This window comes from Trichosurus vulpecula, chromosome 3, assembly GCF_011100635.1.
Source record: "Trichosurus vulpecula isolate mTriVul1 chromosome 3, mTriVul1.pri, whole genome shotgun sequence".
Lineage (NCBI taxonomy): Eukaryota > Metazoa > Chordata > Mammalia > Diprotodontia > Phalangeridae > Trichosurus > Trichosurus vulpecula.
In genome coordinates, this window is record NC_050575.1 from 389,294,575 (window position 1) to 389,311,815 (window position 17,241).

General features: G+C 43.9%; 2 protein-coding genes across 10 annotated transcripts in view; both read left to right on the top strand.

Moving 5' to 3' along the window:
• Positions 1-10,977, top strand: part of ZC3H18 (zinc finger CCCH-type containing 18) — an 83,229-nt gene extending 72,252 nt beyond the window's left edge. For all 9 annotated transcript variants that reach the window (XM_036750930.1, XM_036750933.1, XM_036750929.1 and 6 more), the window contains 5 exons: positions 529-689; positions 1,907-2,106; positions 4,494-4,590; positions 8,416-8,512; positions 10,014-10,977. In XM_036750930.1, coding sequence (XP_036606825.1) covers positions 529-689; positions 1,907-2,106; positions 4,494-4,590; positions 8,416-8,512; positions 10,014-10,218 — 760 coding nt within the window. In that variant the 3' untranslated portion in view covers positions 10,219-10,977. The remainder of the gene's footprint in view (positions 1-528; positions 690-1,906; positions 2,107-4,493; positions 4,591-8,415; positions 8,513-10,013) is intronic.
• Positions 10,978-15,867: 4,890 nt separating this feature from the next.
• On the top strand, positions 15,868-16,482 carry LOC118843500 (60S ribosomal protein L17). The gene has a single exon (XM_036751156.1). The coding sequence runs from the start codon at positions 15,889-15,891 to the stop codon at positions 16,441-16,443; it is 555 nt and encodes a 184-aa protein (XP_036607051.1). The 5' UTR covers positions 15,868-15,888; the 3' UTR covers positions 16,444-16,482.
• Positions 16,483-17,241: the final 759 nt, after the last annotated feature.

Below are 17,241 nucleotides of genomic sequence, written 5' to 3' on the forward strand. Positions count from 1 at the left end.
GGGTTGTGATCTGAAGGAGGATCCAGCTAAAGAGACTGGGGAGTGGTCAGTCAGAGGTAAGAGAACCAGGAGAGAGGGCTGTCCTGAAAGCCTAGAGAGAAGAAAGTATCAAGGAGAGTGATCACCAAGATCAAAGGCTGCAGAGAGGTCAAGGAGAATGAGGATTGAGGAAAGACCATTGGATTAACAACTAAGAGATTGCCAATAACTTTGGGGAGAGCCATTTCAGAGGAACGAAGAGGTCAGAAACCTGGCTACTGGAAGTAAAGGGAGAGGGAAATGGAGACCCCTGTTGGAGATGGCTTCTCGAGCGCTTCAGCCACAGCAGGGTGAAGTAAGGCCCAGCAGCTCACAGTGGGGAGTGAGCCAAGGGAGTTCAAGAAGAGGGCCACCTGGGCATATCGGTCCCCAGTAGGGAAGCATCCAGTCTCCACCTGTACACCCCCCTCCTTACTTTCCCCTTCCTACCTCACTGTCCTGCAATCCAGTGTCTCTTTGGTGGTGCATGGACTTCTGTGTATGTTTCAGGTCCCTGAGTGTGAGCAGCGTCTCCTCTGTCTCCAGTGCCACCTCGAGCAGCAGTTCTGTCCGCAGCGCTGATTCAGAAGACATGTATGCTGATCTGGCCAGTCCCGTTTCCTCGGCCAGTTCCCGGTCTCCCACCCCCGCCCAGCCGAAGAAAGAGAAAGGTAAAGCATCTGGTTCTTTTGTGCTGGTTTATCTTCTGAGGGGATCGGACATCCCTAGAGAGTGTGCCTCACTGCTTTCCAAGTATCCAGGAAAATGAGTGTATCTCAGGCTCAGTCAGGAAATCGGGGTTGGGGAAGGGATATAATAGGACATAATTGTAATATAGAAAGAAAAAGCTTCAGTAAAACTTTCATTTAAAAAAGAAAGAAAAACAGTGCACTTAGAACAACATAGTAGGGACACGGGCTCATAAAAAGTTTGTGACACGAAAATTTAAGAGTGTAGTAGTATATGCTTAAAAGGTTGATAAAACTGCCCGGTATACATCTCTGTTTGGTTGTGAAAAGGAATGACCATAGGGACGTTTCAGCCTAGCCTTAAGTGGGTCTCTCCTTTATTTACTTCACTTACATAAGGTAGGTAATACACAATAACTTTGGGACCTCAATGTCATTCATTCTCCATGGCAGACCTTCATGGTGAATCTTGACCCATAATAAAGAGTGTCACTTTTTTTCTTACCAGTTTTTCTGCCATTTCCATAAGTCTGGAATAGAAAACACTACAAAACATGGCCTGTGTCGATAAATATGAATATAAATATAAATATAAACTTACATGGGGGGAGGGGACGGTGAGGGAGAGATGGTCTGCTTCGGGCCAAAATCCAGTCTTCTTTGTGTAAACTCACAGCACTATATACACATCTCACGTAGAGATGTACGCACACACTGGGCATGAGAGGCATCTCTCTGTGCTCTGTCTGTAACCTCCCTGCTCACTAGACAAGAGCCTGCCTCTCCTGAAGTGACTCCCTGCACTGGCTCTCAGGCCTTCTGGGCCAGGCCTGTGATTGCAGAGCGCCTGGTGAGGAAGCCTGAGCAGCGCATGGTCTCGAGAGAGTCGTTAAATAACTGACTCGTCCAGGGCCACGTCACCCGTGTGGGGTCAGAGGCTGGACCGGAGGCTCAGTGTCTGTTATCTCGAGTCACCTCTCAGTTATGACCCCCCCCCCCCCAAGCCCCCCCTCCCCACCTCTAGGGCCTCGGCCACAGGCTGCCCATAGTGTAGGTACTTTGTAGCTAACAAACCATTCCGTCTGCACATTTGTACTGTTCATCTGCACGTGCACATTGTGTGTGTTTGATGCTGTTAATGATGTTACCCCAAAAGAAGAGATTACGGTAGGTGATGGTGACAATTTCTCATTTAACAGGAAAGTCTAAAAAAGAAGACAGTGTTAAAGAAGAGAAGCGGAAAAGGGAGGCGCCCACACAGCCCCCCAAGTCCACAAAGCCTCCAGCCGGCAGCAAATCATCCCAGCAGCCCCCCCCTCCCCAGCAAGTGCTCCCACCGCAGCCTCAGCAAGGAGGGTTCAGTGCGCATAAGGAGATCAAGCTGACGTTATTGAATAAGGTAAGACCATGGAGCGAGGGCGTTAGGCCAGCTAACTCAGCTATTGCTCATCTGCTCGTGGGGGGACAAATGAAGAAGAGGACTGTGAGCAGCAGGGAACTTCCCTAGTGAGCCCGGCTGAGCGAGAGTCACAGCCCTGCTGCTAGCAGGGAGAACGGAAACCCATCAAGGGGACAAGAAAGGGCTTCCATGCCCTTGACCTTGGGCTCTTAGGGTGGTTTTAGTGCTGCCACTTGCTGGGACAATTTTAGAAAGTGGAGAATGTACCAAGAGGATGATTTTATGTTGGTCATGAGACTTGGAAATTCCCAGGGAGTTCCATGTAGAGTTGGCCAAGTCACTCCACAGCTAAGTGTACTGACTACAGGGGAAAAGTGAGAAATTGATTGAAATAAATAAATGCTCTATGAGAACAGGGCTGTGAATTATCTTTGTAGTTTGTGGATATGCTACCACATTGACTATTGGAAAGACTCAAGCTCCCTAAAAGTCATTGAAATACAGAGTAAGGAAACGTTTAACCTCTTCTCAAGGATAACATCTTCTAAAAAAACCTCTGAATTCTCCTGGAGCTCCTCCTACCATTCCTGGGCTCCACCACTCATGTCACATCCAGTATCTTCTGGCTTTGAAAAGACCTGGATCCAAGTTCCACCTTTGACCTAGACTGGCTGAGTGACCCTGGGCAACTCTCAGATGGCAGTGGTGTACAAATTACCTGGTACTGGGAATGATTGTGATGTCTTCATTTTGTGAAAGCAGAGGTCTTACATGTAGGCTGCTCTGACATAATGTCTGCCCTGGACAAGATGAAGCTGGTTTTCTCCACCTTTACTTAGTTTTCTGTTCTGGGCCCTACATGCCATGCCATACACACATTTCATTGCTCCCTTGGGTTGTTTTTAATTCTATGACTTTAAGAATAGAAATGTGGAAAAGTTGGAGCTTTTAATAAAAGCACATCCTTGGATGGCTGTTAGAGACAGCATAATAGCTGTTAATGTGAAGAAGACAGACCTTTCATTGATCTTCAAGCCCACAATGAAACAGCATCAGGCACCCTGAAGCTCAAAGCAAAGTGAGGCTGAGAATGGGAAATACCACCAAGAACTGAAACTGCTGATGCACAAAATCCTAATTAATCCTCTGAAAACAGGCGAAGACCTTCAGAGGGACCTGGCAGATGGAAGGGTTATTACTGATTCCTCTGCTGTCTAGCACAGGCTCAGGCAGCAAGAATAATTTAAAAACAAATAGCTGCTAACCGTTCCTGTGAAGAAATACCTCTTATCATGGGCAAAACAACATAAAAGCTGGAGTGCTTGAGATTGAGAAAAGGTAGCTTTTACTGATGAAACTCACTTTTTCATTTATGGCCATGCTGAAACTATTGTCAAAACCAAATCCAGGTGAGTAGGCAGATGAAGGCATCTCCTCAGACTATAAAACACCCATTCCAAAACCCCTTTGGGGGACTTTTTTTAATCTCCAGTGAGTCTGGAAGTCTTGTCCCCATTGAGGGAATGATGGTCTCTGAACAGCAGAATTATTCCAGAATTACAGAAATCCACAAATATAGATGGAATACGTCCAACATGACCTTGCACTGTGCCCCATTTCACAAAGGATTAATACAAATATCCAAGAAAAAGAGATAAATATGCTTCAGTGCCTTATTTAAACCTCATTGTCTTATAATCAAAGCTAGACTTGAAAAAAGGAACTATTTATCAAAAGTGTGCTTAATATCCGATTTTTTGTGCAGAATTAAAATATATACATCAGAATCTTGTGAATTCAGTGCCATATCACTTAAAACAAGGAATTGCTGCAAAAGGAGGACAAATACATATTTTTAAAGATGTAAGAGTCTGTAGGCCTTATCGTATGTCAAATTTAATTAGTTTGTATGCCATGGTATAAACTGCTAAGCAGCTGCTCAGTCTGATTCAGTAGAGTAGGGAGCTCCCATGAACAATGAGATCGCAGGTCCAGTCCAAAACCAGAAGCTCTGTGCTACACTTTGAAAGCTGTTCGTGTCTGTCATGCACCAGTAATTTAGGTACTAATTAAATCGAGCAAATAGCTTTGTGTTCCAGTACCAAAAGAATAATTCCTTTATAATACCCTCTTGAAATAGGGAATATTTTGTGATTCTTTCCAGTGTGTTTAAAGGTAGGGGAACAAAGAACCACAGAGGCTCAGTAATTGACTGAGTCCATTGAAGACGGGGAGTGGCCATGCTGGGTAGTATTGCCCTGAATAGAAGGCAGCTTCGTTACTTGATACTACCATGTTTCTTTTTCTTTGTCTTTTTTTTCTTTTTTAATTTGGTCTTACCCAAAGTTTCTCTGCAGTCTTTGGCTTTATTTCCTGTCTTATTTTAGGCAGCTGATAAAGGAAGCAGGAAGAGATACGAACCATCAGACAAGGATAGACAAACTTCTCCTCCAGCAAAACGAGCTAACCTCTCTCCTGAAAGAGGTAAGAAATTACCACATTGTCATTTTAATGTTGAGGAGAAAACTTTTCTAGGAGCAACTGTCTAGTCTTGGCACAACCTTGACTTTTTCACTATCACTCTGCAAAAATGTAAGAGCCAGGCTTATAATAAAAGCTCAAAAATGTGCTGCCTCCCAGCCCTGCAGGCAAGTTATTTATGGATATAACAACTGGAACAGCTACTACATTAAATTACATACCTCAGCTTCCATTCCCAAAGATTTGTTGTAATTTCTCTTCTTTTAGTCTTGACTTTTAAAGGAAACATCTAAGATCTCTCCGCTTCTATCTACCGAAAGTGGGCAACAGATTGCCTAGATAGGCTACGATGATAGAGGCTGGTGAACGTATGATTGCAGTTAAAGGTAGAGAGAGGGATCAAGACTAATTAAACAACAAGTCTTTTTATACTGCTCCCTCCACTGCCCTCTCACTGTGAGACTACCAGTAGTGTTCATCCTCTGGGCTGTCCTCAGCACTGGGTGCTCAGAAAAGAGACCCAAGAAAGAAATGGTCCCTGCTCTGGAGGAGGTGGAGGCATGGGGAGTAGGCACAGCAAACAGCTATAGACATGATTCTAGAGCACTAACCTGGAGGATCAAGAAAGGCTTCCTGAAGGAGGGAGCACATGAGCCTGGGGAGCCTAAGGGATTCTAAGCATATAGGGAACATCTGGGCAAAGGCATGAATTCAGGAAACAATAGCCTTGTCCTACAGCATTTGTGTATGCTCAGTGCTAGGCGCTGGGCATGCAGATTAAAAGGTGAGACAGTCCCTGCCCTCAGGAAAAAGATTTGCTTACTGATTCCCTTCGAAGGGCGGCTAGATGACACAGCAGAGAGAATATCAGGCATTAGGTCAGAAAAACTCATCTTCCTGAATTCAAATCTGGCCTTATCACTAGCTGTGTGACCCTGGGTGAGTCACTTTAAACCCTGTTTACCTCAGTTTGCTCATCTGTAAAATGAGCTGGAGAAGGAAATGGCAAACCCCTCCAGTATCTTTGCTGAGAAAATGACACTCTTTTTAAATTTTATTCATTTTTAGCTTTCAGCATTCACTTCCATAAGATTTTGAGTTCTTCTCATACTCATGCAAATCTGGCACCCGCCAGAAGACACTACACCCCTGGCCACCCACTTCAATACTAGGTGGACCCTCTCTCATGTTCCCTAACGTACTGGACCAGCAGGAAGAATAGACATATTCTTTGCTCTTCGCTGCCCCTTCTAAACCTTGCCTTACCTGCTGTCAGTGACCGTTTCTCCTTTGAGGTCCACTCCATCTGGGTGTATTGTCCTATCTAGATCTACGTTGCACAGTGGGTAGAATGGCGGTCCTGGAGTCAGGAAGACCTGAGTTCAAATCTAGCCCCATAGCTGTGTGAACTTGGACAAGTCACTTAACCTCTGTTTTGGTCTTTTATTTGTAAAGTTCTTAGCATAGTGTCTGGGACATAGTAGTCTTAATAAATGCTTGTTCCCTCTTCTTCCTCTTGTCCCTCTCTACCTTTTCTTTGCCTATTGTCATTCACACCTTACCAAATTCTAGCCATTGCCTCCACCATTTATTTGTCTCCTCACTCTTACCTATGTACTACCAGGCACCACAACTTTGCCAACTGGGTCTACTACAAATTTGTTTCATGATCTCAGGTGGGCCCTCACTGCTGTAATCTCCTTTGGTTGATTCACTGTCATGTACTCCCCATAGTGGCTGTTGCAAATCTCATCTTCTCTCCTTAAGCCACCACTTCCTTCCTGTCCTCCTCAGCAGAGAACCTCACCTGCTTTTCTGGGGAAATCAAGATTGTTCACTGTGAGAATCCTCTTCTCATCTCATACTTTAAAAGCTCCTTTTGCTTTTGTTCCCCTCTCTGAGAAAGAAGAGGTACTTCTTTCCAGTGCTATTCCCTTTACTTGCGCCCTTGATCCCTTCTTCTGCCCTCTCCTGTCTTCTCTAAGAGCTTGTTGCTTCAATCACAATAGCCCTTAATCTGATAGATCCTGGATTCATGTAAAAATGAGATTGCCAAGAGAGAATGTATCAAAAGAATCCAAGAGTAGGGCCTTGGCAGATATGTATGTTTAGGTGGAAGAGATGGATAATCCAGCGAATTAGACTAAGGAATGTTCAGAAAGGTGGAAGAACCAGTAGCAGTGTCACAGAATGAGAGTATCCAGGAAGAAGGGGGTGGTCGACAGTGTCCAAAGTTTCAGAGAGCTTATGTAAGATACAGATTAAGAAGAGGGATGGCAACTGAAAGATCATGGGTAATCTTGGAGAGAGTAGTTTAGTTGAGTGGTGGTGTCAGAAGGTAGATAAATAGAAGCTAGAATTAAAAGTTAGTGGAAGACAAAGGAAAAAATGGGTTTCTCTAGGTTCGTTGGCCTTAGGAAGGAGAAGGAACACACATAGTCCTTCTCTCTAATCAAAGACTGGAGGAAATGTGGGCATGATATCATTGGGAGGTGAGAGGAAAGAAAAAGGAGCTTTTTTTAAAAAGCCTTTCTTTTTTCAGTCAAGGTTGAAGTGAGGTCCTCGATCGAGAGGGAAGGAGTAGAGGTGCTCTGGGAGAGTTGGAGGAGAAAAAGGAAGTTTGGAACAGCCATTGTGGTGGGTGGGAGAGAGAACTAATTTAGGGAAGGGGAAGGGTCGTTTCTCTGTAGAGTAAGAACTCAGTTGAGATTAGGTAACAGATTTGTAGTGATGATTGATGTCTTGTTCTTCCTTCACCCATACTTCCAGGGTGGTGGTTTGACAAGATGCGAACAGCGGCATTGGGACAAGGGCTAAGAAATTCAAATTGAGATTGTGAAAGGAGGAAATAAGGCTAGAGCTAGAATGACATGGAAGGAGGATTAGGAAGAGTGAGGCAGCAGAGAGGAGAAGCTGGGCTTGCATAGAATGTTTTCAGTTCCAGAGTTTCAAGATAGAACACTTAGGGGTAATGGTTAAATTCAGGTCATGACCATCCATCCCTGTGGATAGGTGAGGGGGGGGGGGCAGGTAGAGGCCATGAGAGGTGAGAAAGTTGATGTCTACTCAAACACTCTAGCCTCCCAGTTCTTCAAAGACTAAGGGAAACATTTAAATATGACAAATAAATAGATGAGTATGTATTTTGAAATCTCTGAGGTGTAAGTGAGTGTTGGAGATTGAGATGAAAAAGAAAATCACGAAATAGGGACCAAACGCCTTGAGAGACAGGGAGAATGATCAGCAGCCAGTAAATGATTGCAGCCAGAATAGGGATAGGATAGATAGACAGGGAGAGGGAACTTCAAAGGGGAGAGGGGGGAGATGGCTAAGCAGTGCTGGAAGAGGGAGGCTCTGGAAGTGTCTGGGGTTATGGCTGCTGCTGCTGCTCCTCCTAACAATGGAACATTAGAGTACGCACAACTAGTACTCCAGAGGGTGAGCTAGGGGCTGGAAGAGCACAAAAGAAAGAGGTCTGAGATGAAGGGAAATGTATTCATTATAGGATGGGGTTTCCAGCAGGCCACAGTGGAAGGGAAGCATGTGACAGTTTGTATGGCTTGGAGAGAAAAGTCCTCCATTGGTTCCTAGGTTCGTTTAGAAATTAGGCGAGGAGCCATTTTGCTTAAGGAAAATAAAATGATCTGGAGTGTAACTAGGACTTTTCCTTAGAAGTAAGCTAAGCCTCACATGCTGTGCCACTGACATAACTCCAATTTGTCATATTCTTTAAGATTATCTTCAGTACATAATGTGACTATTGGAGGCTGAAGGGATCCTGGCAAATCATGGGATGAAAAAATAACTCCTTTTCTCCTTTTATTCCAGGTTCTCGTGATAGGAAACCAGGTGGGAGAATTTCTTCTCCCAAACAGGAACGCCAGAGAGGACAGAACCCCAAACCACCTCTCACTCAACCAGATAGGTGAGTCCCCTCTCCTGTCTTCCTCGACAGATTTATATGGTGGCTCCACTACTAATGTAAGGGAAGCTAGAACCTCACCTGTTGTGGGTTCATAAAAGAGCAAAGGAGTCTTGACTAAGCAGTAAGGAGTCCTGGCTTAAGAATGCTTTAGTCCCTCAGGGATTCTGTTCCCCCTAGTATAGATGATAACCTTTGTGCCTTAACAAATCCCCCAGACAGTCTGTGGCCAGATAGCTCACTGCCCTATGACCAATGTGGAGATAAACATCCCTGAGCTTAGCTTTCATCCTCAGTCAGAGGTCCATGCCCAAAGCTTTGCCAGCCTGAGCCTGTGCTCCCTAGCATAAACCCATCAAGGAGCTCTTTATTATCTGTATTAAAAGGCAAAAGGGAGATTATGAATAATATCCACTGATAAACTAGAAACCTTATTTTAGTTAAGTTTAACTTTTTGCTTAACCAAATATGTCCTTAGTCCTGTTAACAAACAGACCAACTGACCTGAGTTTTGCCTCCTCCCCCAGTAAAGTTTCTGGTAAGCAGCAAATAGCTAAAGGCCCGTTGCCAATCAGTCAGTAAAGGTTTATTGACCAGAAAAAGGGAACCTAAAGAAGTGATAGCCCCAGAGATTCTGCAGGTTCCCCACCTGTAAAACAGCTCTGAATAATTCACCTCAATGTCCATCTTTGCATACTGCTTCCATTGCAAGAGAGGCAGGCAGGTTAACAGTAGCCTCTTGTGACTTCCATTCAGAAAATAGATCTTTATTGTAGCTCTTAGATTCTAATACTTTAGTGATGGTGTCACCTGACTGAAAAGTGTACTTGTCTATCAAACTGTCAAACATACATGAAAGGAGGGATGAAGAGATGAAACCCGGGAACAAAGGAAGCTAGATAGACAAACACAGACACAGAGAGCCCTCTGTCTTCCTTGGTAACTTCTGTCAGAGGAGCTTCCTGCCCCTTCCCCAGCCAACCTGGAAAAGCTAGAACCTGCGACTGCCTGATTGGGGGGAAGGGTTCCCAACTTAGTTTTCAGTGGAAATAATGACATTTAACATTTTAGAATCAAGTCTCTTGAGGGCGAAGGGAATGAATGGAGAGTTCAGATTAGACCTCAACAGAGACTGCCGACTGATTGAATAGTGTTTGTGTCAGGACTCAGCAAGAGTTCGCTCCTCTCCTAGCCTTACTAGTCCAGCTGTGGCCTAAAGGAAGGGGCTGGTGAGGAGTTGGTCCATTCAGTCCATTGGGTGCCACAAGGCTAGTCCAGAAGCCACTCTCCAAATGCACGGTTGCCATAAAGGCAATGAGAAGAACTCAGTATCACAGATGCTTCTGACCCTTTAGCTTTTCAGGCATTATTTCATGCAGCTCCTCCCATCCAGCTTTTCCCTTTTACACCCTTGCATAGGAATCAGGGTGGGGAGGAGAGCCACCCAGGCCAGGCTAGTGGGTTATGTCCACTCTTCAGCCCCTTTCTCTCTCTTCCTTTCCAGGAAACGCCAGCTATCCCCACAGTCCAAGAGTTCAAGCAAAGTCACCAGTGTGCCCGGCAAAGCCTCTGACGGGGGCCCAGCCACAGCCGGTGCCAAATCCGGCAAGTCCAGCACACTATCAAGACGGGAAGAGCTCTTGAAGCAGCTGAAGGCCGTGGAAGATGCCATTGCTCGGAAGCGGGCCAAAATCCCTGGGAAAGTATAGCTCCCGGCCCAGCCTGCATAGACTCTTACATGTTTTTATAAATAGCGTAAGCGCAGCCATTTTGGATTGTGCAGTTAATGTCTTATTTTGGCTGCAGTTCTTTTTTAAAATTAAAAAAAAAAAAGAAAAAAAGTTTCTCAGCTGGAAAAGAAGCCGCCCGTATAATGAAGATGACTCTGATTCCCAGCTGCTTCCCAGCGACATTGAGGATCAGTCCCTTTCTTCCCAGAGGCAGACCAAGCCAACACTGAGGCGGAGGCACATGCAGCAGCATTTTCAATGTAAATTATAAACCCTGGACTCCTAATTCCAGCCTCATTGGATACTCTCTCTCTCTCTCTCTTCCCCCCCTCCCCCCCATACCCTCTTTTTCTTTTTTCCTCCTCTTCCTCCGCCCACCCTTCTTTGCTAGCCACGAGTTGTGTTCTAGTTAGCCTTGCTGTGTGTTGTGTCTTCAGCAATACAGTTCTATTCCCTGTGTAACAAGAAAAGCGAATACTTCTGTGAACTACTGGCAACATCTTCCCCTCCCTTGCCCCATCCCCAGGATCAAAAATATATATATAGATATAGATATATATATATTCTTGACTAAAGTCTGATTGGGAAATATTTCCTGTCTTTTATTTTAAGCATCAGATTGTTTTAGTTGATTAAAAAAAGAAAAAAAAAAACAAGGGTATCGTTGGGGCGTCTGTCTAATGAGGAGGGTCTTTTTTTGAGGGGGTCTCCTAAAATAAAATATTTTGATAAACAGTTCTTCCTGCCCTTTTAGTCATGTCTGCGTGTGTTGGAGTGACTCTTCTCCCATTCCCCATTCTCACCTTTGGATTTCCTCACCCACACAACCAGCAAATTGACAATTTAAGGAATAGAAGTCATAGACTCCATTTGTCCTAGTTTAACAATAGCTTGAGCTTACAGAGCACTTTTCTTTCAGGTCTGTCCTCTTGATGAAAATACAGATGAGGTACAGTGAGATTGGAACTATACGTCAAAGCCTCACTGTACAGATTCAAAACTAAAACCGGGGTGGCCGGACTCCTGGGTAACACGACCCCAACTCCCATCTCTGCGGGTTCCCTTGAGAGCAGTCTCTTACCTTATTCCCTGACTTGTCATACTTGTGACTCTTGTTAAAGTTGAAATTGACTGAACTCTGCAGAGGGAACCTGCGCGTGGCATTCATCTGCTAACCTGTAAAGAGAGAGCCGAAGAGGTCTCATCTGGACAATCACTGGGATGTGGCAAACCGTTGGTACCCCTTCAGGGCCAGTTACACCTTCCCTGCAGATTTGTGGTTGTAGGTCAGGAGGGAAGACTTCTGTTTCTACATGCCATGTGTGAGTAACCTTGGGGCCATGGAAGGAAATTAATCTGCTGAAGTTATGCTGGTGTCGACGTGGAAGTGCCTTAAATCAAGAAGCCAGCTCTCTTGGCTCTGTTGAGTGACCTCAGTTTGCTCAAGGTCAACTCTCATCCAAGCTCACCTTCAAAATAAAAGGATGCTGAGCTCAGAACAGTCATTTGCCAGACTCTAAGGGAAAGGTGTGTAGTATTAAGACATCAATTAAATTGTAATATTTGGCTAATTTGCCCCAAAAGCATAGTTCCCCAGATGACATGTCATCAGAGGGACCACAGCCCAATGGCTTATTTTCTCACTCCTTCAGTTTCTCCCTTTCTGATTTTTCTCACACAGCCCTGAGGTCATGATGATAGCATTAGAATATTAAACATGGAAGTTGGGAATCGGTTTGCTTTTCCTATGTTTATGTTTGTGTGTATCAAGTTGATTATGTTTTCTAATTTTTGTCCTTATCATCCAGTCGGGTAACTCACAGTTTATATAGTCCTTTAAGGCTTGTATAACCTATGATGTAGGTAATGCAAGTATTATTTTCATAATTTTAACAGATAACCTCAGAGAGGTTAAATTACTTGCTTATGGTCTCACACCTAATAAGTGTCAGAGCTGGGGATTTGAACCCAGGTTTCCTAACTTAAAGTCCAGAATTTGTTCTGCCATAGTATACCACCTAGGATGTTGAGGATAAGATTAATTAGTACAATCCAAAGCAGTAAGTAACCAGATCCTAACTGTATTTGGATACTTAAAGGTTTATTTAATTTACTGCCAGACCAAAGCTGGACTTCTGTTTGGAAGATGGGAAACATTTTTCACCAGATGAAACGTGAGTTCACAAGAACCAAGCTAAGGTAGTTTGTGGTAGTTTGGGTAGTTTGTGAATGTTCCTTAGTTCCACAGGATTGAATCCTAATGACCTGTTTTGTCAGCAAAGGAAGGGACCCTAGAGACCATCTACTTAAACTAGTACTGCTTTTCCTGTGAAGAAACTCAAGCTTAGAATGAGGAAGCCATACTTTCTGGTGAACTGGGCTTCAAATATCAATCCAATGTGGGAAAAACGAACTGTCTAAAATACTGGTGAATCCTTTCAGTTCACTTTGCTTGGTAAACCGAGTCTATTCAAAGGCTACTGTGTGGACACAGTTTTTAAGGCTGGCACTGAGTTCTCTTCAACCAGACTTGGGGCAGAAGTTGCAAAGAGAAATTTAGGCGTAATAGAAGAGAAAACTTCATAAAAATTAGAACTGTCTGAAAGTAAAGTGGTTAGCTTCCCCCGAAGGTTGGAGGTTCTTTTGTCATGGAGGTCTTCAATAAGTAGTAGAAGAAACTTTTTCAGGTATAGGTCAGACCAGATGACCTCTGAAATGATGTGTGATGCTTCCAATGAAACTACCAAAGGAATTGGACAGGACATTTAATAAGAATTCACGTTTTCCAGCATCTCATTTGATCCAGCAACTCTGTGAGGTAGATAGTAGACAGGTAGACAGATATTTAATCTCTTATTGATGAAGGAATTTTGTCTATAATCAGGTCTTCACTTTCCAAAACCAAGCATCTTTCCACTATAATAATAGCCCTCTCTCCTTTGGGAAAAGGAATGTGTCCTGATTGTTTAATGCTAATCAGAAGCAGAGACTAGTTGCCTTTTTCTGGCAAAATGAGAGCAGAAAGGCTTACAAAATAGAATCCTACATCTGGGAACCAGAACAAACCTTCCTGATTATCTGGATGTGGAATCAGATACTTAGAATGCCAGAGCTCAGAACCTTAGAACTCAATTGGCCCAACACCCTCATCATATAGATGAAGGGAATTGACCTTCCAAGCAGCTTCAGCTAGGTCATGGCAGAGCTGAGGCTAGCAGCCATACTGCCCAATTCCCAGTACAGGCTCTTGCTCAGTCCCCCCACCCCTCACAATACCGTTGACCACGGGTCACCAGAGGCTAGCTGTCCAAGCTCTGCATGTTGTGGAGGATTGTGAACTGATCTAACCCAACCCCCTTCATTTTTTACAGATGAATGATGGCCCTTTGGAAGGCACTCAAAAGAAATGTTTTCAGCAGAAAGCACCAGCCCTGGCCTTTTGAGGATCACCTATAATTCTTGCCATAAAGCACGTAGTTGCCTTTGCTCCAGTAACAGACCCCTTTCACAATCTATAAACAGTCCTTGCTATTTTGCTGTCCAAAACAAAATGTACGGTGGCAAGAAAACTGGCCTTAAGGTCAGAAAGATCCAAAATCTGGTCCTGCTTCTGATCTGACCCCGAGCAAAACAACTTCTCTGGGCTCTATTTGGTTTCCTCATTTGTGAGATGGAGGTAATCGTGATATCTAATACTGCCTACCTCAGAGGGTTGTATCAAGTCAACTGATGTATTCAAAAGTGATCTTTAAACACCAAATCACATAAATGTAAGTTATTAATGTGGGTGAACATGGAAGGGCATGTGAAGAATATAGAATAAGAACATTGAGCATGTTCTAAGTAAATAATAAAAGCATAATATCTGTGTTACAGGCGACTGGAGTTTGGGGGTGAAGAACAAAGGGATGACATTCCACACACACACACACACACACACACACACACCCCACCATATTAACCCAGGGATGCTTTGTACCCTGAGTTAGAAAGAAGGATCATAGAACAACGAATAGGGTTGTAAGGAGCCCAGAGTTCTCTGGGGGAATTCCCCTCATTTTACACTTTGAGGATCCTGAGAGCCAGCACTTTGCCCAAGGTCACACATCTCTGGGGCTGAGGGGCTGAGCTGGAACTCAAACTCTGGCTGAGGATGCGAGCAGCAGTCTGGACGGAAAGAGAGAAGACTTGATGAGGAAGAATCACAGAGAGGCCACAGCGAAAGGAGCACAGGATCCGAGGTGTGGAACCCAGGTTTAAATCCTGGCACTGCTGACTCACTACTGGTGGGACTGAGTAAGCAGTCTGATTTCTCCAGACTCAATTAGCTCTTCTGTAAAATAGGGTTGGGGAAGAAGATTGGACTAGGTATCTCAGGTCAGTCACTAAGCATTTATTAAGCACCTCCTGTGTACTAGGCACTGTGCTAAGTGCAGGATTAAGGTCCTCAGTTCTATTAATAACTTGCTCTGACAGAAAAAAAAAAAAAAAGAAAAGCCATCCCAGGGCCTGCCAGAACCTACAAGGAGGCAGGGAAGGACCAGGTGTGAAAATCTTTGAAAACCTTAAAGCATTATATAAATACGAGTTCTCATTGGGCAAATTATTTAGCTGCTCAAAGACTCAGTTTCTTCATTTGTCAAATAATAATAGGTGTTTGTCCATTAGTGAGGATGTACGTGAACATGTAATCCTGAAGAACTCTGTGAACGTAAGCTACAATTGTTCATGTGGGCAACTGTGTTAAGGGAATACGACCAGAAGACATGGCAGGCAGCAGACTGGATGAACAGAATAAAGGGCTGAAATGGATCAAAGGTTTCTCTGAGGTCTCTTGTTGCCCACTAAAGGAGGATATTGGATGCAGGTGTTGGGGTGTGGTGACAGGGAACAGAGAGGAGCAGCTTCCAAAGGATTTTGGAATCCAGGTATTTTCTGATATGGAACCTCGGGGACCCAAAGGTAGCTCTGTGAGCACCATCTGTGGACATGATAACTGTACCCAAAGTAGTGAATGGCCCTCACCCTGTCGGCCCCTCTTGCAGTTCTTTTATGCTGTTACACACTTGTGCGTGTTTTATCTCCCCTTCCCCCAACTAAATTGTAAGCTGAGGACAGGAACCGTATCTTAATTATCATTGTAATTGTAAAATGGTTGTTCAAGGAATAAATGGTCACCCTAAGGGGTCACCCCATTATCTCAAGGTATATTATGAAATTATCAAGAAATTCTCAGAGCAAAATTCATTTTACTCCCCCCCCCTCCTTTTTTTGAGGAATGTATACATTTCCATACAACTCAAAGCAGAAAGAAAGGGAACGTAATAGAAACAGTGATCCTGGATGTTGACACTTCCAAAACTCTTCGAAATCATTGACCTAGGGCTTTAGTGTAAAGACAGCATCTTAAGATGCTTAGGTGATGTGATTCAGCAATTGCTGAGCAGCAGCTCATCATAAAATTCTAAAGACGCATTAAGGATGGTGACAGTGGAAGGAGACCAACAGGGTTGAGAAATGCTGTGTTCTCATAGAAAGAGCCTCAGGCTTCCATTGGACTCCGGTCAAAGGTGAGGAATTTGGGATGGAATGCCATGGAGAAGGGAGGTAGTGGCTCTTCCGTTGAGCCGTCCTAGGTAATCATTTAAAATGGTGAGGTACTCTCTTGATCCAGAGAACCCCACAAAATCATGCAAGTCAAGGGGTTCAAATCTCCGGGTCCACTTCAAGAACACCCGTGAAACAGCCCAAGCTATCAAGGGCATGCATATCCGAAAAGCTACCAAGTATTTGAAAGATGTCACATTGAAGAAACAATGTGTTCCCTTCCGTCGGTATAATGGTGGAGTTGGCAGGTGTGCCCAGGCTAAGCAGTGGGGTTGGACACAGGGTCGCTGGCCCAAAAAGAGTGCTGAATTCTTGCTGCATATGCTTAAAAATGCAGAGAGTAATGCAGAACTGAAGGGTTTGGATGTGGATTCTCTTGTCATTGAGCATATCCAGGTTAACAAGGCTCCCAAAATGCGACGGCGTACTTATAGGGCTCATGGTCGAATCAACCCATACATGAGTTCTCCTTGCCATATTGAGATGATACTCACTGAAAAGGAACAAATTGTTCCTAAACCAGAAGAGGAGGTTGCTCAAAAGAAAAAGATATCCCAGAAGAAACTGAAGAAACAAAAGCTTATGGCACGGGAGTAAATAATGAAATTAGAGTGCAAATAAAAAGCGAAATGAAAACAAAAAAAAAAAAGGGAGGTAGTGGGGAGGTAGCCAGGAAGATCACCAGAGGACCCTCCTCATTGCCCTACACTCCGTCAAAATGTGAATGAATAGTAGCATTTCATTAGAAGCTAGGAGTCCACAGGGGTTGGGCTTACTGTGCAGAGCTTTGGTTGTGTGATAAGAGAAAAGACAAGTGAGAAATGTCTGTGAGATCAAGACTGGACATTGCATCGATCTGTTTTTTCAGTGCTTTCCTAAATGACTGTGGTCATTGTGTAAATTGTTCTCTTGAGTCTGCTTCTCTATCAGTTCATAGACGTTTTCCCAAATTCTTCATATTCATAATTTCTTTTGAACCAATAACACTCCCTTACATTAGATACAATTTGTTCAGCCATTTCCCAATCGGTGAGCACCTACTGTTTCCAGTTTCTTGTTACAAGTGCTACTATAAATATCTGTACACATGAGACCTTTCCTTTTGATGCCACAGCTTTCCTAATGTGCTGTAACCTCATTTAGGGCAGGCGCAATTGTGACTTTTCAGAAATGTTTTTCTGTCGTATCATCACTGGGACAATATTAGTGTTAAATCTTTCAAATTTTCATTTAATCCTCACAATTTCCAGGTGAGATAGGCAAAGCTAAGATCTGGCCTCACAATCAACCGCCCATTTGCATTCGAGACTTTTCATATTAATCCCCTTCCACACTCAACCTGAGCCTGTAGAGATGACGATAAATACCAGCTTCCTTGGCTATTGTAAGACTCAA